Source organism: Phyllobates terribilis, unplaced genomic scaffold (genome assembly GCF_046119375.1).
Source record: "Phyllobates terribilis strain yellow unplaced genomic scaffold, ASM4611937v1 Scaffold_1__5_contigs__length_1240528914, whole genome shotgun sequence".
NCBI classification, from domain to species: Eukaryota; Metazoa; Chordata; class Amphibia; order Anura; family Dendrobatidae; genus Phyllobates; species Phyllobates terribilis.
The window spans coordinates 350199572-350227284 of record NW_027362761.1 but is presented as its reverse complement, the minus strand read 5'-3'; the positions used below and the strand labels follow the sequence as shown (position 1 = coordinate 350227284).

At 43.0% G+C, this 27713-nt stretch overlaps 1 protein-coding gene across 1 annotated transcript in view; it reads left to right on the top strand.

Moving 5' to 3' along the window:
• The window catches only part of AACS (acetoacetyl-CoA synthetase), a 104248-nt gene that overhangs the window by 72817 nt on the left and 3718 nt on the right, over positions 1-27713 (top strand). Inside the window, exons 12-17 of the mRNA XM_073676145.1 lie at positions 499-621; positions 2174-2287; positions 14612-14737; positions 16120-16189; positions 21408-21466; positions 22091-22293. Of these exons, the coding sequence (XP_073532246.1) occupies positions 499-621; positions 2174-2287; positions 14612-14737; positions 16120-16189; positions 21408-21466; positions 22091-22293 (695 nt within the window). The remainder of the gene's footprint in view (positions 1-498; positions 622-2173; positions 2288-14611; positions 14738-16119; positions 16190-21407; positions 21467-22090; positions 22294-27713) is intronic.

Genomic DNA, 27713 nt, shown 5'->3' with positions numbered 1-27713 from the left:
ATAAATTAGGTACATTTGCTCTTCACTAAAAAAAAAGGTTGGAAACCCCAACAGCAATGAAATATTTACAGTCTACAAATAAGAAGGAAACTCATAGACTCACATTTACTAGTGATGCAGATTAGGGATTTACAGATTACAATTACCTCGCTTACATCTCACTTTCTTGGTCCTGTGAAACCAGACTACGATTCAGGGCCGGACCAGTCGAGGAGCTCCTGACCCAAACTCAACAGCCTCTTGGGCATATATGAGGATATTGAGTTTGAGTTTGGAGACTCGGGGCCGCTCTGGACATTGCAGTCTGTTCTCAGACCATGAATGCTGGACATGTGAAACCTGCCTAGGAGAGGAAAATGCCAATGTCGATAGATGACGTTTGTAAGAGAAAATGAAATCTGAATAATGGAAGAAATGATATATCATACAGCAAATGCATTTAATGCCTGTAGTGTAATCAGACAAGAGGTAATAGAAAATGACATGGATTGTTAACAGGTGAAACGCACAGTCTTCAAACTCTGCACACAATATTGTCAACGGGATCGCCTTTGAAGCCACAAAGCTACGATTATGTGTACGACCACATAAAGAATAATGTCCTCCTCGGCTCCATCTCTGGTAAGTGTATGAGAAGCTGTGTTCTTCTGGAGTGTCCTCACTGACAGCCCCAATCTCGCTCACACACTAGGGCCTATTTCAGTCAACTTATCCCTATGTTTTTGGTATCGGTGGAAAGTAACCTATGAAAACCACATGAGCACATCCAACCCAGGCCCCCAGTGTGAACCACCAGCCTCTGAGCTTCTCACGTTTGTTATTTCTCAAAGGTATACTATTAGGAGAGGACATGTAATGTTTAATTAGCAGGATTTTGGCGCAGTTTGATATTTTCGCTCATTTTAATTGTACTTTTTTGGTTGCTCCAGTTTTCACGTAGTTAACCTTTATAAGCAAAACCAATACAATCTCCTGATTAAATATGATATATGTAGCAATTTCCAACTGGGAAATGAGTTCTTCACTTGCGTGTGTTTTGTAGTTCATAAAAGTACATTAATTAAAATTGGCCTCGAGTTTCTGTAGCTCATTATAGAAGGATAAAGAAGATTTGGTACAAGTACAAATCCTCAATTTTTATTTTTAATTATATCCATTTATTTAAGGTTATTCTGGAAAATAGTTCTAAGCGTAAAGATGCATAGCTTACAAAAGTACATGTTCTAACAAAAGGAGACATTTCTACGTGTTCTATGACCTGGTCATATATGAGATAAAATGGTGATCATGGGGGAGAAATGTTCTTCACTTTATAATTCCACTGGAGTCGGCTTCTCCCAAATGTTTAAAGATAATATTTCATCATGTTTTCCAATTTGAAGGCAACATAAAATAGAGACAGAGACAATGATTCCTGTTGCGTGTCTCTTATTGGGCTCCATGCTGTAGTTTTAACAAAAGCTCTTGTTTTATCTGCTGCAGCTCTGCTAGTCCTCTCAATCTTGTCTAACCCTGCCTGTGCCATTAATTGGAAGTTTTCCTCCTATGCACAGTGTAGGCAGAAAGATGTCAATCACTGGTGGGGTGAAGGATAGCCTGAGGTCCTGATAATAAAGGACTACGTAGGAGTTTATCATTGAGAGGACTTGCTGAGCTGCAGCAGATAAAACATCACTAGGCAAGAAGCCAAGTAAGTGGCCCAGTTTTAGAATTGGAGTCTCTACTCCTACTTTGTATTACTCTTGCAGCATACACCTGCAGACACGATCTTTAAGTGGCTTTTTTACAGGGAAAAATACATGAGTTAGCTATATATAAAAAAATGTGTTTTTTTAGTATTTTTTATGTGACTCAAGGTCATACACCAGTCATGTCTAATGTTGACATCTACCTCAGGTTTTATCAATATGGTGGAAAATAGGTTACACTTTTTTGATGCAATATCCTATCTATAATGCAATATTCATATTGTTTGTCGGTGAATGTGCAGTATAGGGGACACCAGCGCTAACAGCTCCCACGTCTACATACTCTTTTTAAGTCCATTTAGGTCTGATCTGATTAATACACTACTTCCTAGCATCAGGCTATGAGTAATTAGTGAGCAAGTTGTATCATTTAATTTATTCATTCATACAATATACAAGGTCAATGACTGTATATCTTTTTCTAGGTGGCACAGATATTATATCTTGTTTCATGGGACAAAATCACAACATTCCTGTTTACAGAGGGGAAATCCAAGCCCGAAATCTTGCAATGGGGATAGAGGCATGGAATGAAAATGGTGATTTTATTTATTTAATTAATTTTTTAATTTTATGCTGTTTTCAATAAGACCCATATTAAAATATACTGGCATATATTGTAAGTACCTGCAATAACCTGCCTGATTCTTCACAAGCTTGTTATGCTGCTTAAGAGCAGAAGTGGTGCACTGGAAGAGGTGCACTGGTTCGTGTTCGGGTTCCGGCTTGTTGGCGCCAAAAAATCAGCTCCGCCCATGAACATCCCTGATTTGCCATGCTGTCACGCAGATGTTATCTGAAATGCCAAACAAATTCGCTCAACAATAGCACTAGTAGAAATGCCGTGGTAAGGCTGCGTGCCCACTATGCGTTTTTCAAGTGTTTTTGCCGCGGAATTTCCGCACCGAAAACGCTTAAAAAACGCTTGGTAATATGTGCCCCATGGTCCCCAATGATAATCCGCATGTGCTGTGCATATGCTGCGGAAATTTCTGCTGCGGATTATCATTGCGGAAAAATATGCAGCATGTCCATTAATTTTGCGGACACGCAGCGTAATTGCCGCCATTGACTTGCATTGAATCGCATAATATCCGTATGAGCACATTTGCACTAGTGGATATTATGCGATTTAATGTGCGGATGGTACCCGGGTTTGGAGAAGAGGAGACTCTCCTCCAGACCCAGGTACCATAGAACCTGTTAAAAAAAGAATTTAAAATAAAATATAAAGATTATACTTACTTTCTGATGGCCCTCGGTCTCCTCAGTGATGCGTCCGGTCTGTTGTATTGGTCGCGGTGGTGTGAAAGGACCTGCCATGACGTCATTTAGTCATGTGACAGGTCACGCAGCGGAGAAAACACTAGGGGCCATCGGTTTACCATTTTTATTCTTTTTTTTTTTTAACTATTACTTGCTCACACTATATAAATCTATGCCAGTTGCATGGATTTATATTGTGTGACCAAGTTGTCAAGCACTTTTCCAAGTGATGCTAAAATCGATTGGAAAGCGCTTGATAACCCGCATGCAGAAATGCATGCAAAAACACTTGACAAACGCTTCTACCTGGCGGGAAAAACGCATGTAAAATCCGCATGCGTTTTTCCTGCCAGGGAGAAGAAGAAAATGTGCAGCATTTCTGCATCGTGGGCACATAGCCTAAAGTAGATTCAGAAAAAATGTCTGAAATGTGATATAGTCCCAGTTGTGTGATGAGTGTCCCAGCCTCATCACCAGATGTCACAGAAGCCCCCTAATAAATGACATCCGCTATGTAAATGAGTGCTTTCATTGTGACTGTGACTTCAAACAAACTCCGCATTTATGTTATGGACCCCAGACTGCGGGCAGACACAGCTTTTCTACTTTGGTGCAATCTCCTCATCCTTTTCTTATGGAAGCAGTGGGTGGCAGCAGGAGAACATTGTGACCGACCTTTACCATTGATTTATTGTCATGAGGACTGATTGTGAACTATTCCACTGGATATTTTTCATTTGAGCAATGAGAATGACCTTGAACGTGAAAGAGTTCACTTCAGTCGTAAAGTATCTGTGGCGTGCCATGAGACGCTCATGTAGCACCCCTATGTGCCTTGTGGGCAATCTGCCAGGCGTAGCTCATGTGCAAGACCACGTCCTCACTTTACTTGTAATGGTGGCTTCGGGGGCGGGGGGAGTCGCTCTTTAATAGGACACAGGCATAAAATGTAAGCAAAACTGTAAGTGGGGACCTCCTCCACCATTCACAGCAATGTCACAGTAAGGGTAGGTTCATACAACCGTTTTCATTCTATCCAAGAAAAACAGTCCGATTATTCTGTTTGATCAGAGTGGCATCAGTTTTTCTCGGATGTGGAGAGAAAAAAAATTCTCCATTCTGTCAGACTTTGAAAATTGGACCGCACTCTGATATCATCTGAGTGCAGCCCGATATTTTTTAAGGACCCAAAGACTTGCACTGCCGATTTTGATCCAACACTGAGATCAAAATCAAACATGTCTCCGATCAGACGTGTACACAGCCCTATAGAATATCATGGTACAAGTGCTATCCGTGAAAACCTCAGATACCACTCGTCTGAGATAATCGGTCATGTGCACGAGCCATAAAAGCGACAATTCACACACGGATATTATAGTAGTGAAATAATGTGCACTGTGATGTCACAGTACAGGAAAAACGCACACAGTAATGTCTCAGCACAAATATAGTGATGTCATCTTCTTGTAGGACTTCTGTTCATGGTGATGTCATAGCATAAGCAAAATTCATGCAGTGATGTCAAAATAAACAGTGATAATGCACACAGTGAGGTTATTCTAATAGAATAACGCACACAGTAATATCCCAGCATAAATATAATATAGTGATGTCACCGTATATGACTTTCTGTATATTCATGGTGATGTAGCAAAAGCAAAATTCACGCAGTGATGTCAGAATACAAAGATAATTGAACAGGGCGACATAAAACAAAGATTGATGCCACAATATACCATTAATACACACAATGATATGACTACATGCTGTAACCCTGTACTCTGGCCTCAATCTTAGTTGTCTCCTCTGATATGATGTCATCGTGTCTATGCTGTGACATCACCCTGGGCACAAGTCCTATACTGTGACTTCATTGTTTTAGATTTATGCAGGGACATCTTCCACCCCTCTAGATATCATCCATTGTGTCTCCGACTACAACCTACCTCTAAGTGTTTGACCCAAGGAGTTATTGGGAGTCTGGGACTTATAGCAGCTGCTCTATTTTCTCCCTGAAAGTTATTTTTTGGCAGCTTTAGATAAATCAGTGGCAAACCTTTACTAAACTAAATGTATAGGAACTGTTGTGCGCGCCTTGACCACATTCATCATGGGATTTAGTTAATGCCCTGGTCGTCAGGGGTTGTGGCTTAGCCCAAGAATCCCATGAGAGGTCCTTCATTAGAAAGCAGGCATGACTTACATTGTGATATGTGCCAAAATGAGACCCTGATTCCAGCGATGTATCACTTACTGGGCTGTTAACTGCAGTTTTGATTAACATCACTTTTTTTATCTGCTGCAGATCTGTTTCTCTGAGCTCTTTAAAATCCCACCCACACCTCTGACTGAGAGCTTTCTTTGTACACTGTGCATAGGCAGAAAGTTGCCAATCAGTAGTGGGGATGGGATTATACAGAGCTCATGCATATGGAGGACTACCTGGCAACAGGTTTACTAGTCCTCTAGTGATAATCTCCTGCTGATAAAACTGTGATTTTATCAAAACTACAGCAAGCAGCTTGGTTAGTGACACATCACTGGAATCAGGGTCTCATTCTCTACAATCAGGCATCAAATACCTGGTGACAGATTCCCTTTGAAGCTGAAGATTGCTTTTGGATGGACTAGTTGTTTGAGGCTTCATGGCTAATACACAGAGTGTCTCCAGCTACTTCTGTGTCTGACCTTGTGCAGGAGTCTGTATCCTTTGGCGCTAATATATGATAACTGCGCTGAGGTTTTGCCAAACTGTAAAGTGTTTAAAAATTGCTTGATAACTTGGGCTGGTAAGTGAGCCCCTGAAGGTCTTGCTTCCAGGCACAATTTATATAATATATACACTTTTATGTAGCACTTTCAGTTGATTAAAATTAGGTTTTTAATGGGGGATGAATAATTGTAACGTGATTGGTGAAATTGGGAGGGATGCAAATGAATCATTCCCCAGGGAGCAGCTACTTTTATCTGTACATCAGTGTTAACGAAGACCCCTTCATTACGGTTCGCTTTGCACTGATTTTCATCTTAGTGCAGCCTAGAGTCCATGGTAGTTTTAGATTAGGCGGCACATAAGCTTATTATGGAGCATGGGTAAAGGGGTTTGTCACTATGTTGTTAAAGAGGTTTGTGCTTGTTCAGAAAACTTTTGGTTATAATAAAAACAAACTGAGTATTACATACCCTCCCCTGGTCCAGCGCTGCTACCCCACTCTGTTTGTCTGCAGCACTGACATCACTTTGACAGCACTGCAGGCAATCTCTGAGTTCATACAGAAGCTGCTGAGCTCACTTATTGGCTGCAGCACGGTTGACAGGATGTCTGCGCTGCAGGCAGAGACCGGGGCAGCTGTGGAGGCACTGGACCCGGGGAGGGTAAGTAATACTCAGCTTGTTTTTTTTGTTTTTATAAGTACTGTAGTTTATAGCTAAAAGTTTTCTGAAAGGGGCCATTTAAGTAATATAAATCCACTAAAATATTTTGCATTGAATCAGTCCGTTTGTACTATTCATGTTAATCATTCAAGGGTTTAATTTTTACATAAAGTCGTTAAAATTTTGTATTTGGCTTCATTTTAGCTGAAGTGAATTTAAAAAGTTAAGTTTTTTTAAAACATTGCTTTATTCCTACTGTGCACATCATGGATTCAGAGCTGCATTCACACTTCTGCAGGCTTTCAGAATGAAATCTCCTAGTATTCTTAGCTTTTACTGTCTGCATTAAAACAGCATTATATAATTTCAGTCTTAAAGAGGAGTTTTCATTAAATTTTTCGCCACAGGTCCTCTCAGAAGGAGTGCGCTGCCTAAATAAGCACTGAAGATTTATTACACAGCACAGAAGTGAGGAAATATTAATTGGAGTAATATATCTTCAGTGCTTATTTAGGCTGCGCACTCTGGCTGGCAGGACCTGTGGACTTTTGTCATGTGACCCTGATGACGTTGTCATAGGTCATTCTGCACTTCTATATTGCTACCTGCTTCTGATTGGTCAGTGTCATACAGGAAGCAGAAGTGCACACCCTCCGTGAAAAATATCACGGTGGTTAGCACTGCAGCCTTGCAGCGCTGGGGTCCTGGGTTCAAATCCCACCATGGACAACATCTGCAAGGAGTTTGTATGTTCTCCCCCTGTTTCCATAGGTTTCCTCCGGGTTCTCCTGTTTCATGCCACTCTCCAAACACATACTGATAGGGAATCTAGATTGTGAGCCCCAATGGGGACAGTGATGTTAATGTCTATAAAGCACTGTGGAATTAATGGCGCTATATAAGTAAAATAAATAAATCTTTCACTTGCACTTAAAGTTAACTCATTAGGTGCCAAATATTTGATTGCTAATATCTCTGCAACGATGAGACAAAATAAAAAAAAAAGTTTTATTTAATTCCGTAGCCACTATTACACCGAGTGGCCAGTTTAATGTGAAAAGGATAAAAACAAGATGAGCAAATACCCTGCAATAAATAAAACAATAGCAATAATGCATGAAAATAATATAGGGTATTTGGTTAACATAATTTTTATACAAAAAACGTAAAACCCATCCAACCACGTCACGGTGACTCTATTCGGGATGGTCCTATCCTCTAGTATTAAAACCTTACCATATGTCTAATGACGTGAATGTGAATAAGGGCTGAGAAGGACCGAGACACCGACTAATAGACAACCCAGCCATGGGGAGATATATAAATGTACTGTCCAGCTCAAAGAAATGGTCACACCCTTGTTTGCACAGTGCGCAAAAACCTGAAACAAAAACCGAAGGAATGAACTGGAATATACAGTTATATGAAAAAGTTTGGGCACCCCTATTAATCTTAAGCTTAATGTTTTCTTAAAATTGGTGTTTTTGCAACAGCTATTTCAGTTTGATATATGTAATAACTGTTGGACACAGTAATGTTTCTGCCTTGAAATGAGGTTTATTGTACTAACAGAAAATGTGCAATCTGCATTCAAACAAAATTTGACATGTGCATAAGTATGGGCACCTCACCAGAAAAGTGACATTAATATTTAGTAGATCCTCCTTTTGCAAAAATAACAGCCTCTAGTCGCTTCCTGTATCTTTTAATGAGTTCCTGGATCCTGGATGAAGGTATTTTTGACCATTCCTCTTTACAAAACAATTCCAGTTCAGTTAAGTTTGATGGTCGCCGAGCATGGACAGCCATCTTCAAATGATCCCACAGATGTTCAATGATATTCAGGTCTGGGGACTGGGATGGCCATTCCAGAACATTGTAATTGTTCCTCTGCATGAATGCCTGAGTAGATTTGGAGCGGTGTTTTGGATCATTGTCTTGCTGAAAGATCCATCCCCTGCGTAACTTCAACTTTATCACTGATTCTTGAACATTATTGTCAAGAATCTGCTGATACTGAGTGGAATCCATGCGTCCCTCAACTTTAACAAGATTCCCGTTGCCGGCATTGGCCATACAGCCCCAAAGCATGATGGAACCTCCACCAAATTTTACTGTGGGTAGCAAGTGTTTTTCTTGGAATGCTGTGTTTTTTTGACGCCATGCATAACGCCTTTTTGTATGACCAAACAACTCAATCTTGGTTTCATCAGTCCACAGGACATTCTTCCAAAAAGAAATTGGCTTCTCCAAATGTGCTTTTGCATACCTCAGCCGACTCTGTTTGTGGCGTGCTTGCAGAAACGGCTTCTTTTGCATCACTCTCCCATACAGCTTCTCCTTGTGCAAAGTGCGTTGTATAGTTGACCGATGCACAGTGACACCATCTGCAGCAAGTTGATGCTGCAGCTCTCTGGAGATGGTCTGAGGATTGTCCTTGACTGATCTCACCATTCTTCTTCTCTGCCTTTCTGATGTTTTTCTTGGCCTGCCACTTCTGGCCTTAACAAGAACTGTCCCTGTGTTCTTCCATTTCCTTACTATGTTCCTCACAGTGGAAACTGACAGGTTAAATCTCTGAGACAGCTTTTTGTATCCTTCCCCTGAACAACTATGTTGAATAATCTTTGTTTTCAGATCATTTGACAGTTGTTTTGAGGAGCCCATGATGCCACTCTTCAGAGGAGATTCAAACGGGAGAACAACTTGCAAGTGGCCACTTTAAGTAGCTTTTCTCATGATTGCATACACCTGGCTATGAAGTTCAAAGCTCAATGAGGTTACAAAACCAAAAAACGTGCTTAAGTAAGTCAGTAAAAAGTAGGTAGGAGTATTTAAAACAAGAAAATGATAAGGGTGCCCATACTTATGCACCTGTCAAATTTTGTTTGAATGCAGATTGCACATTTTCTGTTAGTACAATAAACCTCATTTCAAGGCAGAAACATTACTGTGTCCAACAGTTATTACATATATCAAACTGAAATAGCTGTTGCAAAAACACCAATTTTAAGAAAACATTAAGCTTAAGATTAATAGGGGTGCCCAAACTTTTTCATATAACTGTATATAGGGTCACCGGGATGTGGTGGCATGGATTTTAATTTTTTTTTATTAAAATTATGTTAACCAAGTACGTTATATTATTTTCATGCACTATTGCTATTTATTTATTGCAGGGTATTTGCTCATTTTGTTTTAATCTTAGGTTTTGGCTGTATAGTGGCCAGTGTGAACATGCACCTACACGCTGCATGCATACCTACTTATATTCCAGTTCATTCCTTCAATTAATGTGAAAAAGAGCAAAGCATTTTTATTTATTATTTGGCTCCAAACATTGCCTCAAAATCTGCATGTGTGATTCCAGGCCAAAGCAAGCTATACTGATTTGTGTTGCTACTAATTATGACAGTCATCTATAGACCGGGCACTATATAATAATGTTATATAGGAATTTGTATTTATGCACACTTGATATCTGCTGTTTAATATCCGTGTAGACTGTCACATCATAGGTATAATAAACACAGGGATGTTATCATACATGTATAAAGCAGGGTGTAATAGTATAGGTACAATACAGTGGTGTAATAGTACAGGGATAATACAGAGGTGTGTCAGTACTTGTGTAATACAATACAGTGGTGTAATAGCACAGGTACAATAGAGAGGTGTGACAGCACTTGTGTAATACAATAATGAAAAAAAACATTAGTATCTCTGTACGGGAATATTATAGTGATATCAAAGCACATGTGTAGCGACCACAGTTATAGAACAAGTCAGGGGCATACACAGACAGAAGAGGGCCCCTGTGTAAGAACAATATATGAGCCCTTTGCAGTTCAATATCTCATTATAATGCACATTTTCCCCTGCATTGGAGATGGAGATGGGCCCCCTTACCTCTTGAGGCCCCTGTATGGCTGCACAGGTTTCACCAATGGTATGGCCACCTCTGCATAGAGTGTACAAAATAGGAAACACAGTGACATCACAGTTGTAAGGCAGTGGCGTTTCTGCTAGTGAATTTAGTGGGACACTGACCCAGGCAAGTTAAGTAAAATGTCCATATAATACACACTTGAAATTGCTCACCTGCGGATCGCAGCCAGGAAAACGCAAACAAAGTCCAGTGACACCGGCACTTGCACCCTCGTAAGGTTCTTGGGTGCTATCGTTATTGCCCACGTCGCTGGCTCTAGATTGTGTTAGCTTCACACAGCCAGGCATATGTCCACAGCACCTCCAGCTCTGCTGTATGTGACATCCAAACACAAACTGACACACCAAAACCTTAACTGCAGGTTTAAATGAAAAACATGGCCATGGGCCACTTGTAAGATCCAGACTGGAGGGAGAGATCCATCCCACTACCATCCTACATATCTCACCAAAAATAAAAGCCCAAGACAGGCTTTCCTAAACTGACTTGGTTAAATAACTTGATCCAGTCCACACTCACTTTTATTTTGCATGGTAACCACAGCTGTGTCTGTGACTACAATGCACTCCAGCGGTTCAGTATGCTCCTAAGCACATTCTGGGGGATACGGCCCTTGCATATGATTCCCCTCTTTGTCTCAGGCCTCTTTCACACGTCAGTGTCTCTAGTAGGTGTGGTGCCAGTTTTCACATGTACTTGAGACACATACACACATAGACCCATTCAAATGAATGGGTTTGCGCTCATGTCAGTGTGTTTCCATGGACCATGTGTCCGTGGGAAAACACGCTGACATGTTCATTTTTTGCACGCCGTGTGGGGCCACAAAACGCCCCACACACGTGCACACTGATGACACATGGATGACATCCGTGTGTTATCAGTATCACACATACCGGCGCCTGGGAATCAGCGGTGCAGTGTTCCCTGTTCCCAAGCGCTGGGTGCTGAAGGAATCTCTCATCATTGTCCCCTGCTTGTGTTGCGATCAGCGCGAGCAAGGGACAATGTTGAGAGTAGTATTCTGCCCCGCTGTCTCCCACAAGTGTAAAAATAACAAAATAAAAAACACATTATACTCACCTTTTACACCTAATTCCCTGAAGCCATTGTCCCCTGTAAACAAACCAAAAATAAAATAGAACAATATCCCTCACCTGTCCGAAGTTGAAATAATCCAGAGTCCCACGCCGTAATCCATCTGACCGACATTTCTTCTTCAGCATGGCGGTGACTTGAGGCGATCGCACACGCTGAGGAGCAGAGACAAATGACTTTCTGCAGCGAGCGGGCCCCTGAACTGTGCTGAGCTCATTGAGTGACAGGACACTGGTCAGTGAGCTCAGCACAGTTCAAGGGCCCGCTCACTGCATCAAGTCATTCTTCCCTGCTGCCCAGAGTGTGCGGTCACCTCAAGTCACTGATCACGCTGATGAAGAAATGTCGCACAGAAGGATTACAGCGTAGGACTCTGGATTAAATCATCTTCGGACAGGTGAGGGATGTTGTTCTTTTTTATTTTTGGTTTGTTTACAAGGGACAATGGCTTCAGGGAATTAGGTGTAAAGGTGAGTATAATGTGTTTTTTATTTTATTCTTATTTTTATACTTGTTGGAAACAGCGGGGGCAGAATTCTACTCTCAACATTGTCCCCTGCTCACGCCTATTGCAATGATAAGACATTCCTTCAACACCCGGTGGTGTTAAGGTTAATGGGTAGGTTAATTTTAACATTGAGAGATAGAATATCCAAAAAAAAATCAAGGAAATCACATTGTATAAATTAGATAAATTATTTTGCATTTTGCAGTGAGAAATAAGTTAGACGCTTCTAATCAACTCGTTACCTGCATTAAAGACAGCTGTCTTACATAGTCACCTGTATAAAAGACCCCTGTCCACAGACTCAATTAATCAGTCAAACTCTAACCTCTACAACATGGGCAAGACCAAAGAGCTTTCTAAGGATGTCAGGGACAAGATCATAGACCTGCACAAAGCTGGAATGGGCTACAAAACCATAAGTAAGACGCTGGGTGAGAAGGAGACAACTGTTGGTGCAATAGTAAGAAAATGGAAGAAATACAAAATGACTGTCAATCGACATGCAAAATCTCACCTCGTGGGGTATCTTTGATCATGAGGAAGGTGAGAGATCAGCCTAAAACTACACGGGGGGAACTTGTTAATGATCTCAAGGCAGCTGGGACCACAGTCACCAAGAAAACCATTGGTAACACATTACGCCTTAAAGGTTTAATATCCTGCAGTGCCCGCAAGGTCCCCCTGCTCAAGAAGGCACACGTGCAGGCCGTCTGAAATCTGCCAATGAAACCTGGATGATTCTGTGAGTTATTGGGAGAAGGTGCTGTGGTCAGATGAGACAAAAATTGAGCTCTTTGGCATTAACTCAACTCGCCGTGTTTGGAGGAAGACAAATGCTGCCTATGACCCAAAGAACACCGTCCCCGCTGTCAAGCATCGAGGTGGAAACATTATGTTTTGGGGGTGTTTCTCTGCTAAGGGCACAGGACTACTTCACCGCATCAATGAGAGAATGGATGGAGCCATGTACCGTAAAATCCTGAGTGACAACCTCCTTCCCTCCGCCAGGACATTAAAAATGGGCTGTGGCTGGATCTTCCAGCAAGACAATGACACAAAACATACAGCCAAGGCAACAAAGGAGTGGCTCAAAAAGAAGCACATTAAGGTCATGGAGTGGCCTATCCAGTCTCCAGACCTTAATCCCATAGAAAACTTATGGAGTGAGTTGACGCTCTGAGTTGCCAAGCGACAGCCTCAAAATCTGAATGATTTAGAGATGATCTGCAAAGAGGAGTGGACCAAAATTCCTCCTGACATGTGCGCTACCTTCATCATCAACTACAAAAACGTCTGACTGCTGTGCTTGTCAACAAGGGTTTTGCCACCAAGTATTAAGTGTTGTTTGCCAGAAGAATCAAATACTTATTTCTCACTGCAAAATGCAAATAAATGTATCTAATTTATACAATGTGATTTTCTTGATTTTTTTGGGATATTCTATCTCTCAATGTTATATTAACCTACCCTTAAAATTATAGACTGTTCATGTCTTTGTAAGTGGGCAAACTTACAAAAACATCAAGGGATCAAATACTTATTTCCCCCTCTGTTCATGTTGTGTCTGGATCAGGATACAAACAAGTGAACCAACCATCCATTCATGTGTATGGGGGAGCCAGGATATGTAAGTTATATAGGAGCCTTAACATTTCCAAATCATAACCTTTAGGGTATGTGCACAAGTTAAGTATTTGGTGCAGAAATTTCTGAATCATTTTGCATCTCTTGGCAGGAAAAAGGCATCGTACAATACACGATTTTTTGCCAAGTTTTTGCTGTGTCTTTTACATGCTTTTCTGGTGCAGATTTTCCCCCACTAATTAGTATGAACGAAATCTACAACAAAAATGCTGAAAGAATTGACATGCTGCCGATTTAAATCTGCACTAAATCTGCAAATAAGCAATGTGTGAATGAGACTTCAGGATTCTCATACACTTTGCTGGCGGCAGGAAACCCTTCAGGTTTTGTGACAAATCTGCACGGAAAAAAAGCAACAAATCTGCACAGGCCCTTACACTTTTGTGAAGCTCTCTAATGTCCAGATATGTGTGAATAATCTGAATATGTATTTCCAGTGTACACTGTGACAACATGGAGTGCTTTCTCCTTGTATTGTAATGCTTTGTTATCTCTGCGCTGTGAACGTTCATTAGGAGGAAGATAAAGAATTTGGGCATCGCATGGTTAATAATCTGCCGCTGACAGAACAACGCGCGGTGTAATAGTTTTGCGTTTGTTGTGTCAATCCTTTGCACTCCCCTGTGAAGGTGTTAATGCCAGGTTTGCAATGAATCTGCTTAATTAAGTGGGTCACACTAAACAGCCTTCTTCAGAACCTTCAATCTGTGAATCAGATCCGCATATGCCACTGAATTTACATAGCGCACAGACACATCTGAATAAATAAAGCCAGTCTGTGTAGTTCTAATTTAGTAGTTACTAGGGGAAAAACAAAAAAGAGAATTGAGGCTTGTAGATCAGTCCTCGGCCGTGTGTCCTTCCTGCTCGGTGGCAGGTCTAATGTACCATGCGTCTATGATTGTATGAAGCTGGCTAATCTCTATCGCCTTATCCTGTACAGCGTAATGCTAATGTTCTCATCTAATTATGCAGATAGATGGTCATTTCTTCCATTATAGCCTTCTCCTTTTTCTGCAGGAAAGGCGGTGTGGGGAGAAAGTGGCGAGCTGGTCTGTACTATTCCATTACCATCTCAGCCCACGCACTTCTGGAACGATGAAGATGGCAGCAAATACCAGAAAGCGTATTTCTCCAAATTCCCAGGTATCACATTAATATAGAAAAGTAATGGATCAACACATGTTGGAAACATGGCCTGTCCTCTTTAATGAGAAACCCAAAAGACAGTGAGTGGTCGTATGCGACCACCAGTCAGTGAAAAACATAATGAGGCGTGAGCGGGGTAAACCTACTGTAATGGTGTCAATGGAGAACTGTAATCTCAGGACAGGACGGTATGTCTATGTCACATCAATCAGAACTTGGTATTTCACATGTCCCTCATAAGACGTGTTCTTATATTCATTATGTTCCCATCCGCTGCACAAGTGAATATTCTATATCTATGCCCTTTTATTTATACTGTACATGTAAAATCCTCTGCAAAATGTTCTGGTTTCTGATCAATTCTATTCAGGATATGAAATGTGTCAGGTTTCTTCTTCTGCAGTTAGGACCCCTGCTGTGGCGGAGCTAGTGGCTCTGTAGTACAGTGTCAAATCTGACCGGGGTTTTCCTATGTGTCTCCAGCTCCCTCCCATCATATTCATCTTCCAGCTATTCTAGCAAGTTCAGAAGTATAGAGAGTTATTTTATGGTTAAATATATAATGTTACTATTTCTGCCTTCATAAAGGTATGTGTAAAGTACACGAGATACAAATGGGCCTCAGGTATCTTGGGACCTCTAGTGATTGATTTTACATCTATTTTTCCAGCATGTCTGTTATATAGAAGCTGCTGGGAAATGAATATTATAAGAAAACATCAGGCTGCCTTAAAAATCATCTCCATGTAAATAGGAAGTATAAAATAATCCTGCTGACCACAATGTCATGTATGGCCACAATGTTGTGTGGCCTTCAGCTTTTTAATGGGCTTGACTCATTATTTAGGTTCCGGAGTGCACCACTTCCCTGCCTCCCTGCTTGTCACAGAGCAGTCACTACTGATTGATTGACAGTTCAGACTAATATCAGCGTTGCGCTGCTGAAGCAAACTGTGTACTCTCTGATGCTGTTGCTAGCAGAGGCAACCTGGCCTCTGCAGCATTGAAGGAGCGAAAGGCGCTGAAGCTGTCTGGGTCAAGCCATCTGGCCAGCTACACAGCAGTGCTGACAAGCTCTATAGAAGGAGCTTGTGAGCACTTCGCTCCTTGCGTAAGACACAGGCCACCGCTGGTAGACTTCAGTGGTGGCCAGTAACTTAGACAATGAGCAGTAAACTATACATTTAAGAATCCCCTCGTTCTGGGGAATAGAAAGGATTGCAATTGTAGTGCAATTGTACTATTAAAGAACTTGAAAATAACCCCTTACGCTTGTTCACATACATATACATGAACGCAGTCAGTGAGCTAATGAATATAATGTGACTATTTCAGAACTAGAGTGACCAGTTGTGCTGTAACCATCTCTGGTATTTTAGGTATCTGGGCCCATGGAGACTACTGCAAAATAAATCCTAAGACAGGAGGCGTTGTTATGCTGGGGCGCAGGTGTGTATTATTGTCGTGAGCCCATAATTTGTGTTTTGACATGTGCTTTGTATTTTGGGAGAGACCTCATGGGGCAGCAGCCCACATACGACCAAGATTCCCCCATACCTAAGCGGCCAATGAAACAAAATCCCGGGGGCAAAAACTCGGATGCATACTGCCAGCCGCCCAACATGATTATTAACAGTGGTCCTCAATCTTTTCTAATTTGTGAGCTGCCTTGACATGAGACATGAACGCTGCTACAATATATCCAGTGATACATCTGGTCTCCGGAGGAGTGTCGCTTGTGTTTGGACCATCTATACCTTGTAAGGCAGCACTAATCATCATAATGGGGGATACTCGCTGCACCGGGTAAATTAGGCACACATGCAATGTCCTTCCGGTATTTTCTCAATACAGCGGTTTATTATCTTATCATAAACCGCATATCACACAGTCCTTCTTAGTATATCACCGGCATGTTTACACACTTCACATCTGGGAGTCTCTCAATTAGCAGACAGGCCCAATTGGCCCAAGTTACAGCCTTCAGCAAGGTAACACTATAGCAATGTCTATATAAGTGTCCATATAACAAAGTGTATTACCTTTGCCGGGTTTAGTTGCTGCAGTCCATTTAATCCGCCACCACTGTGGCTTTAAGGATTTCCCAGGTGGGGGTCTCTAGCCGTCGTCCCGTCTAAGGCTACTGGAATGTTTCACTCACACCCATCCAGTCTGCGCCTTACCGGATTCTTCACCAAGCCGCTGCCTTCCAAGGCCACTGGCATCTACACAAGATCCAGGCTTGACCTTTCAGGCTGCCAGGCTTCACGGTGTCCCACACACACAGGGAACAGGCCTCACGCCCAACACACCTGTCTCCCATCAAGCAGAGTTTATATATGCATCCCGTGCACACACACACACATACTGACAGGACCTTGCTGATGTCACAGTCATGTGATCAGACAGGCATTCTGTGCGTGCAGGACCTGTGCTATGTCACAGTCATGTGACCAGTCACCTGAGGGGGAAGGTACATGGTCAGGTAAAACACATCCTGGACCATTACCGTAATGCCAGCAAGTCGCTGCATTACATATCCCCCCCCTCTGTTCAAACTTGTGGGGTTGAACACATAATATACACAATCACTATAACCCCCAGCTCACATAGAGACCATGTACTTTACAATTGTGCTACTCAGCCACTGGAACATTAGTCAACGACATTAGCCCATTCCTTAGGGACCTACCATTTGTCACTGTCACTGACTTCGTCAGGTCACCTTTCCGGGTCGTAACCTTGTCAGAGCTCCCCCGCTCCCAGCGGTCAGTTGTAACCTTGTCAGGTCTCCCCCGCTCCCAACGGTCAGTCATACAGCGGTGTTACTCACATGCCCTGGTATCTAAGGTCCGGTTCGACTCCGTAATGTCCCGTCCTCTATTGGGTTGTTTGTATGGGCTGCTCAAACCTGAGTTACTGGAGGTTTCACTACCTCTAAACCCACGCCCACTACTCTCAGGACATCTTGAAAGGTCCCTAACTCCAGCTATAGCTGTTCTGTTATTTAGGGGGCCCTTTCTCTGTCTGGTCTCATAATTTCTAAACGGCTGCCATCTTCTGTTACTCAGATGATGCTGTCTATCCACTCGCAGTCTAGCGAGATTCAACTGTTCTACCTCTCGCAGGTAGGTCACTCGGTACTCCAACAGCATGCGCATATATTCCAGGCTTTCTTCTGTTCCTACAGCGGAGAATGATACCATGCCGTCTTCGTCTGGTATCCAGTCCTGAAGATCACGTGGACTGCTTACTTTCCCCACACCAGACTTTTTGACCATCATCTGCATGGCTCGACCATTTCTCCCATCTAGCTTCCTCACCAGAACATGAGGCACCCGGATGACCTCTTCTTGTTGAGCTTTCCTCAACAACTCCAGTTGTCTAACGGCTTGTTCCGTCTTCAACCGGAGAAACCGCTTCGTGCGAATACATCGCCAGTGCATGTCCCTTAGGATAGCCACCCTCTTCACTGTGACTTCGGTCGTGGACAGGACCACCAGCTGTTTAGCTTCTGAGGTCAAGTACACCTTACAGGCTCCCACTGCCTTCTTAAACTCCTCATGCACGGACTCACTGGTGCATTCTTCCCTCAAATCCTCGGGTACATCTACAAGGCACTTGTACCGAGACGTTTCGGTCTCGCCAGTGGTTTCCAGACGATCAACCAGCTCAGGTTTCAGGGGCAACTGACCTCCAGCTTCTTCACCCTGTATGCTTCCCCTGAGCTGACTCACAGCTACAAATTCACGAATTTTCGTCTTGACCACTTCCATCTCATATTTATCTGTGGTTAACACTCTCTTAACTCTCCTCAGGTCCACATTCTCATGGTATAAGGGAGTGAGTGCAACGTGTTCGCCCTTTTCCTTCTCCAAGAAGGCCTCGTTCACTGAGTGATACTTTGTCAGGCGACTTTTGGGCCCGGAAACTTCTTCCTCTAGCTCCGCCACTCGCCTCTCAGCGGCCCGTCTCTGAAGCTCTTCCTGCTTCAACTGCTCTTCCAGCAGCAAAGCTCTCTCAGACCTCTCCGTCTCCAATGCGCCCACTCGGCGCTCAATAGCCAGTCTCTCACGCTTCTCTTGCGTCCACTGGGTTTGTAGCAACTCCTTGAGCTGCTTGATCTCGGCTCCGACATCCACCAAACCCTCCGAGCCCACATCACTCGGGGAGGTATCTGCTTCATACCTCCCATCACCAGCGGTCAACTCCTGGCCCTGGTCTGTGGCTTTTCCGATAGACTCCTCCATCTTCTCTCGCTCAGCTTCCATCTTGCTGACTGTTTCCTTAAGGTACGTCTCCGCCTTCTGGCGAGTATCACAGGATATCTGTAGCTCCTTTACCTGAGCTTCCAGATCTAGGGTCTTTCCCCGGAGATCATCGTTCTCCTCACGGGTGTCTTGCAGAGTGGTCTCAACCACTTGGCGCACTTGCTCTGCACCCGCCTTATCCTCCTCTAGTTTTTCCTTCACCTTGAGGAGATCCTCATAATCTCTCTTACTCTGTTGCAGTTCCCTACTGCGTTCACCACACTCCTTCTTGGAGTCACACAGCTCCTGGTTGAGCTGTTTGCGCAGTCGTTCTAGGATTTGTTCACGTCCAGAAACTCCATCCTGCCGCGCCTCCTTCTCAAGCTTCAACTGCAAAACCTCTTCCTTGATTTTGCGGCGGTCCTCCTTAATTGCGTAGAACATTTCCTTCCACTGGTTAATTTCCGCGTGGCTTTGCTCTACGTCTCGCTGCCAGTTCCTCATAAGCTGGTGTATTTTCTGCTGTTCAGACTCCAGGATCAACTGGTCTGAGGACACGTTCCCCAGGTTTTCACATAATTGCTGCACATCACTCTGACCCTGCTGGCCGATAGGCTCCAGCTCTTGGTCACGACTGGCCGCCTCCTCTTTCAGGGCTGTCAGATCCTTCTGACTCGGTACCGTACCGGAGGTTGCTACTGGCAACGTCACCTTCTCTTCTACTTCTAATGGGGGATCCACACTTGAAGCAAAGGCACACAGTACTACATTCTCTTTATTTTCATTTTCAGCCAAGTCTACAGGAGCAACCTTTTTGTGGCCCTTGCGCCGTCTACGAGATGGGGACTTTCTCACCTCGTCTAGCCCCTCCTGACTGACCTCTCCTTCTACTTTCGTAGTGTCACCGTCAGCTACGGGGTCTGTGTCACTCCCCATGGTGTTGTGGACTAACAGGTCACCTCCCACTTTGACGTCAACCCCTTCTACTGGAGCTACCCCGTTATCAACGGTCACATTGTCATTTTTAGGAGGTACCAACCCACCACCAGTAATTTTTTTTTGATTTTCTATCCTCCACGCTGTTTTGAACAACCGCCCCTTTTTTAGACTCCGCCCCCTTTTTAACAACCACACCGGCAGGGGAATTTTTACAAGAAAAATCAACAATAGTCTTAGGACTCAGTTCACAACAGCTCTTACCACCTCCCCGGGCACTCTGGGACAACACTGGCGCCCCCGGAGAAATTTTGTGGCCCCGCCGAGCCACAGCAAACCAGGTTTGAGTGCGACGCCAATCTTCGCAACCCCACCGAGTTGCAGCCAGATGCTTTAATCCACACTCGTCGTCCTGTGCCGTTGCCCCTAGCAACCGGGCTGCAGATGCCCCTAGCAACCGGGTTGTCGTTGCCGCTAGCAACCGGGCTGCAGTTGCCCCTAGCAACCGGGCTGCAGTTGCCCGCATTCTCGAACCATATGTAAGGCAGCACTAGTCATCATAATGGGGGATACTCGCTGCACCGGGTAAATTAGGCACACGTGCAATGTCCTTCCGGTATTTTCTCAATACAGCAGTTTATTATCTTATCATAAACCGCATATCACACAGTCCTTCTTAGTATATCACCGGCATGTTTACACACTTCACATCCGGGAGTCTCTCAAGTAGCAGACAGGCCCAATTGGCCCAAGTTACAGCCTTCAGCAAGGTAACACTATAGCAATGTCTATATAAGTGTCCATATAACAAAGTGTATTACCTTTGCCGGGTTTAGTTGCTGCAGTCCATTTAATCCGCCACCACTGTGGCTTTAAGGCTTTCCCAGGTGGGGGTCTCTAGCCGTCGTCCCGTCTTAGGCTACTGGAATGTTTCACTCACACCCATCCAGTCTGCGCCTTTCCTTATTCTTCACCAAGCCGCTGCCTTCCAAAGCAACTGGCATCTACACAAGATCCAAGCTCGACCTTTCAGGCTGCCAGGCTTCACGGTATCACGGTGTCCCACACACACAGGGAACAGGCCTCACGCCCAACACACCTGTCTCCCATCAAGCAGGGTTTATATATGCATCCCGTGCACACACACACACACACACACACACACACACACATACTGACAGGACCTTGCTGATGTCACAGTCATGTGATCAGACAGACATTCTGTGCGTGCAGGATCTGTGCTATGTCACAGTCATGTGACCAGTCACCTGAGGGGGAAGGTACATGGTCAGGTAAAACACATCCTGGACCATTACCGTAATGCCAGCAAGTCGCTGCATTACAACCTATACAATGACCAATGCCTAATCTAGTTTATAGATATGGATATAAAAAAAACTGTATGATTACCGCCGTGCAAATATTGTACATTTTCCCCTGGGAGTATAAATGGTTTAATGTCTTGTTCGTTTTACTTGCAGCGATGGAACACTGAATCCAAACGGAGTACGATTTGGAAGCTCCGAAATCTACAATATAGGTACAATTATCCAATGCCTACAATATGCCCTCCACCAGCCACTGAATAGGTTAATTTTCTACATAATGGTAACGAGGAGGTTGAAAATAAGAAACTGTCATTACTTTAAGTGGGAAGAAATGACTAATGTGTAGCCAAGATTTGTAATGCAGAAGTTCACTACTGGGACTTGCTAATTAAACGTATTTTCAACATTCGGCTGCTGACTGGCTATACTAACAAAGCCATTATTACGTCTCCTGAATGGATACAGATTAGACTCCCACTGCTCCCCTCCAATTCCCTTTTACGCGTCTCCATCAGACATTAACTGCTGCTTATTACTGGGGCTTAGAGGATAGATCAGGTCATACAGTCATTATTGGAAAAACCTCATTGAGCTGTAACCGCATTCTAAGTAGTGGAAAACCCAAGCGTAGAAAAGTTCAGAGACGCTTGGTAGGAAAGTATAGCAGAATACACCAATGCGATAACAAAATGGATTGCAATAATGTGAACTTTGAATGGTTTTACTGCACATAAGGTGGAATAGACCAAGTATGTTCATACTGTCCAGTGTATTAAAGAGAAGGATGTGAGCTGGAATTGGGGATCTGTAATGAGAGTGACTTTGTCTTGTTGCAGTTGAATCATTTGTGGATGTGTCAGACAGCCTCTGTATCCCCCAGTACAATAAAGACGGGGAGGAAAGGGTTATTCTTTTCCTTAAGATGAACAATAACTGCACCTTTACCCGTGATCTGGTGAAAAGGATAAAGGACTCCATCCGCATAGCACTGTCTGCCAGGCACGTGCCCGCCCTGATCCTGGAAACAAAAGACATTCCGGTAAGAAGATCACTGCTCTGTATTGTAACAAACCCAATAAAAAAATAGAGGTTCATGCTAAAATGTGCAAACTGACATGTTTCATTCACACGATAAGGTAAATTTATAGTGCTCAGAGCTGCCTGAATACCAATGTCCTTTTTACACCAATGGACGTATTGGAAAGTCTCTGGGGATGCTGAATAAATCATTGGGTATCGGCTCAGTTTATAAGAGGGTTAAATGGAGCAATTACCCCTAGAGTTTAGCGTTAAGCAGGGGCATGAACTTGGCAGTTGCTAACACTCTACCAAAGAAAGTATGGTCGGTTCTCCTGCTGATTATTTCAGTGCGTCCCGAACAGTGAAGCACCCCCCGAGTTGTTGGTATGGGGTGGCAGCTTTCATAGGATTAATCCTAGGCTGATTTTTCTGCTATACACATTTTATATGCTGATTTCTGCTACTCTTCACATTTCTCTCTTCAGCAACATAATACAGTTTTGTCTCTTCTGGTGAGGTAGCTTCTCAAAGCTCTCAGTCCAGGTAAGCTGCTGTTGTGCAGCACAGACAGGTGATGTTGGTGCAGCAGCGGGGCGGACTGGCTGAAGCAACAGGCTGAAGAAAATGGTCAGCAACTGGAGACTTGAGCAGTAGTCCACAAGGAAGCTGTAGACTCTGCGTCAGGAGACCGATGAGGCAGATTCGAGGCTCAGCAGAGTAGACTAGCAATGTTGCAGAGCAGTGTGTGACCAGGGGCTCAGGGGAAAGAAGATCAGCAGAGTAAGGCAATGTAGTAGAGACGAGGGATGCTGCAGAGTTAGTTGAGTTTGTTAAATGACTCACAATGAGGATGTAGCAGAGCTTGTAGAGTAGTGGCATGGATGTCAACTGCCTGAATACTCAGGCGGCACCCAGTTGCTTGAACAGGCCTATAAGGCCAGGGAGTGAGACTTAACTAGAGCATGCCTGATTACTGTAGTATCCCGACATGCAGAAGAACAGAGGTTGCCGACCATGGCAGGTGGAAGACTGAGAGCCTTGCCCTGCAGCCAGGAAACTTTACTCTGTTAATGAGTGTAAATTGGTTTAGGAACATGACAAAATTACAAATAGCACTCACTACTGAGGCCCAGGGATTGGCAGGTTCATGCTGGTGAGGCTCCAGTAGAACGTTTCAGAATCCCTGCATTGCCTTATTGAAAGTACCTTATGGAGGTGAAGTGTACTCATGCTCTGTATACTACACGATATTCTTACTTGTACACTAGAAAAGCCTTTTTCGTTGACACACTATTACTATGCTATTTGGGCATATTATAACACCTTATTTAGACACTGTATGGCACTTGCATACATTTGAACACTGTATGACGCTCTTATACATTTGGACACTTTATGGCACTCGCATACATTTGGACACTGTATGACACTCGCATACATTTGGACACTGTATGGCACTCGCATACATTTGGACACTGTATGGCACTCGCATACATTTGGACACTGTATGGCACTCGCATACATTTGGACACTGTATGGCACTCGCATACATTTGGACACTATGGCACTCGCATACATTTGGACACTGTATGGCACTCGCATACATTTGGACACTATGGCACTCGCATACATTTGGACACTGTATGGCACTCGCATACATTTGGACACTATGGCACTCGCATACATTTGGACACTGTATGGCACTTCCATACATTTGGACACTATGGCACTCGCATACATTTGGACACTGTATGGCACTCGCATACATTTGGACACTATGGCACTCGCATACATTTGGACACTGTATGGCACTCGCATACATTTGGACACTATGGCACTCGCATACATTTGGACACTGTATGGCACTCGCGTACATTTGGACACTGTATGGCACTCGTATACATTTGGACACTGTATGACACTTGCTTACATTTGGACACTGTATGGCACTCGCATACATTTGGACACTGTATGACACTTGCTTACATTTGGACACTATGGCACTCGCATACATTTGGACACTGTATGGCACTCGCATACATTTGGACACTGTATGGCACTCGCGTACATTTGGACACTGTATGGGACTCGTATACATTTGCACACTGTATGGCACTCGCATACATTTGGACACTGTATGACACTTGCTTACATTTGGACACTGTATGACACTCGTATACATTTGGACACTGTATGACACTTGCTTACATTTGGACACTGTATGGCACTCGCATACATTTGGACACTGTATGACACTTGCTTACATTTGGACACTATGGCACTCGCATACATTTGGACACTGTATGGCACTCGCATACATTTGGACACTGTATGGCACTCGCGTACATTTGGACACTGTATGGCACTCGTATACATTTGCACACTGTATGGCACTCGCATACATTTGGACACTGTATGACACTTGCTTACATTTGGACACTGTATGGCACTCGCATACATTTGGACACTGTATGACACTCGCATACATTTGGACACTGTATGACACTTGCTTACATTTGGACACTGTATGGCACTCGCATAGCTTTGGACACTGTATGACACTCGCATACATTTGGACACTGTTTAACACTTGCATACATCTGGACACTGTTTGGCACTCGCATACCTTTGGACAATTTATGGCACTCACATACGTTTGGACACTGAGTGTTTATGAGGTGTACAGTGAATGTACTGGCACCATTATGTCTAGAATGCACCGCTTGTTCCCTGTTTTAAGGAAAAAGATTTATGTGCCAAATAAATTGCTGGGTAATATATATGCAAGGGGTATGAACAACTCTGCTATCCTATTAGGTATAACCACCCCAAGGTCACATTTTGCTGATTTTGACTTACTTTTGTTTTTTGTTACAATGTGCACCATAGTTTATAAAGGGAATCAGGTTCATCATGTCTAACCTATACATTAATACTAATACAGTGAAGTAAATAATTATTTGATCTCTTGCTGTTTTTGCAAGTTTGCCCACTGACAAAGACATGAACAGTCTATAATTTTAAGGGTAAGTTAATTTTAACATTGAGAGATAGAATATCCAGAAAAAAAACAAGAAAATCACATTGTATAAATTAGATACATTTATTTGCATTTTGCAGTGAGAAATAAGTATTTGATCCCTCTGGCTAGCAACTAAGTGGCAAAACCCTTGTTGGCAAGCACAGCAGTCAGAGGTTTTTTGTAGTTGATGATGAGGGTTGCGCACATGTCAGGAGGAATTTTGGTCCACTCCTCTTTGCTGATCATCTCTAAATCATTCAGATTTTGAGGCTGTCGCTTGGCAACTCGGAGCTTCAACTCCCTCCATAAGTTTTCTATGGGATTAAGGTCTGGAGACTGGCTAGGCCACTCCATGACCTTAATGTGCTTCTTTTTGAGCCACTCCCTTGTTGCCTTGGCTGTATGTTTTGGGTCATTGTCTTGCTGGAAGACCCAGCCACGACCCATTTTTAATGTTCTGGCGGAGGGAAGGAGGTTGTCCCTCAGGATTTCACGGTACATGTCTCCATCCATTCTCTCATTGATGCGGTGAAGTAGTCCTGTGCCCTTAGCACAGAGACACCCCCAAAACATAATGTTTCCACCTCGATGCTTGACAGTGGGGATGGTGTTCTTTGGGTCTTAGGCAGCATTTCTCTTCCTCCAAACACGGCGAGTTGCCTTAATGCCAAAGAGCTCAATTTTTGTCTCATCTGACCACAGCACCTTCTCCAAATAACTCACAGAATCATCCAGGTGTTCATTGGCAAACTTCAGACCGGCCTGCACATGTGCCTTCTTGAGCAGGGGGACCTTGCGGGCACTGCAGGATATTAAACCTTTAAGGCGTAATGTGTTACCAATGGTTTTCTTGGTGACTGTGGTTCCAGCTGCCTTGAGATCATTAACAAGTTCCCTCCGTGTTGTTTTAGGTTGATCTCTCATCTCCCTCATGATCAAGGATACCCCACGAGGTGAGATTTTCCATGGTGCCCCAGATCAATGTCGATTGACAGTCATTTTGTATTTCTTCCATTTTCTTACTATTGCACCAACAGTTGTCTCCTTCTCACCCAGCGTCTTACTTATGGTTTTGTAGCCCATTCCAGCTTTGTGCAGGTCTATGATCTTGTCCCTGACATCCTTAGAAAGCTCTTTGGTCTTGCCCATGTTGTAGAGGTTAGAGTCTGACTGATTAATTGAGTCTGTGGACAGGAGACTTTTATAAAGGTAACTATGTAAGACAGCTGTCTTTAATGCAGGTACCGAGTTGATTAGAAGCGTCTAACTGGTCTGTCGGAGCCAGAACTCATAATGGTTTGTAGGGGATCAAATACTTATTTATCACTGCAAAATGCAAAAAAAAATGTATCTAATTTATACAATGTGATTTTCTTGATTTTTTTGGGGGGATATTCTATCTCTCAATGTTAAAATTAACCTAACCTTAAAATTATAGGCTGTTCATATCTTTGTTAGTGGGCAAACTTACAAAAACAGCAAGGGATCAAATACTTATTTCCTTCACTGTACATAATTAATAAAACCTAGTTTTCATTGTTTCGTGTTATTTTATTATTATCTTATTTACTATATCTTGCTATAAATGGCTTTTTGTTATTGTAGTCTACCAGCTCTGATAGTGTTAATATGTCCAAGGGACGAAAATAATCAAAACACTTCCAAGCAAAATATTCTGAAAGTTTGGAAAAGAATTGCGACCTTGAATGATTATAGAACTGCCAAGTTTCATCATGATCTGAGTCTTTTTTTCCCATAAGTCATAAGCATCTGAAAAACAGGATTTAACATAATGCTGCCTCACTAGATTTAATGTAAGGAGCTATGAGTTTGGCAGGGAACAGTGGAGACTGATATGCATTCTTAAGCTTTCTCTAATGTATCTGTGGGATGCAGAATGTCTTTATTTCTGCCTGTTTCATAACTTTCTGCTTTACTTTATTCACTTTGGGAGTTCCCAGGTGAATTCCCTGTTTTTTTACATGTTGATTTCTTTTCAGCCTTTTACCATTTTTTCTCTTGAAAACTAATTATGCGTGTGTTTTATATTTGTTGCTTTACTTCTAGATGGTATTTTAAGATTTTTTTAAGTGTAATTTTCAATATTGCTTTCAACAGCGAAGAAAACCTCAGACTTCATTTGTCTGTTGAAAAGAATAATTGGTAGAAAATGATGCCAAAAGGAGTTTTCCAAGCACACAGATGATTAAAGCATTGTAAAGCTCATGAGAAGTGAAGAAACTTAATAATATGATCGATTTACGAAACTTAATAAAAATAGTTGCTGTTAAAATTCTGCTTTGCTCCTGAGCTGTCAGTTGGTCATTTGACCTCCAGCTCTTTACTTCCTACTTCAGTCCATACAAAGTGCAGAGTACGGAGATTTTGGGCCCGATAAATCAAAACAATTTTCGCAA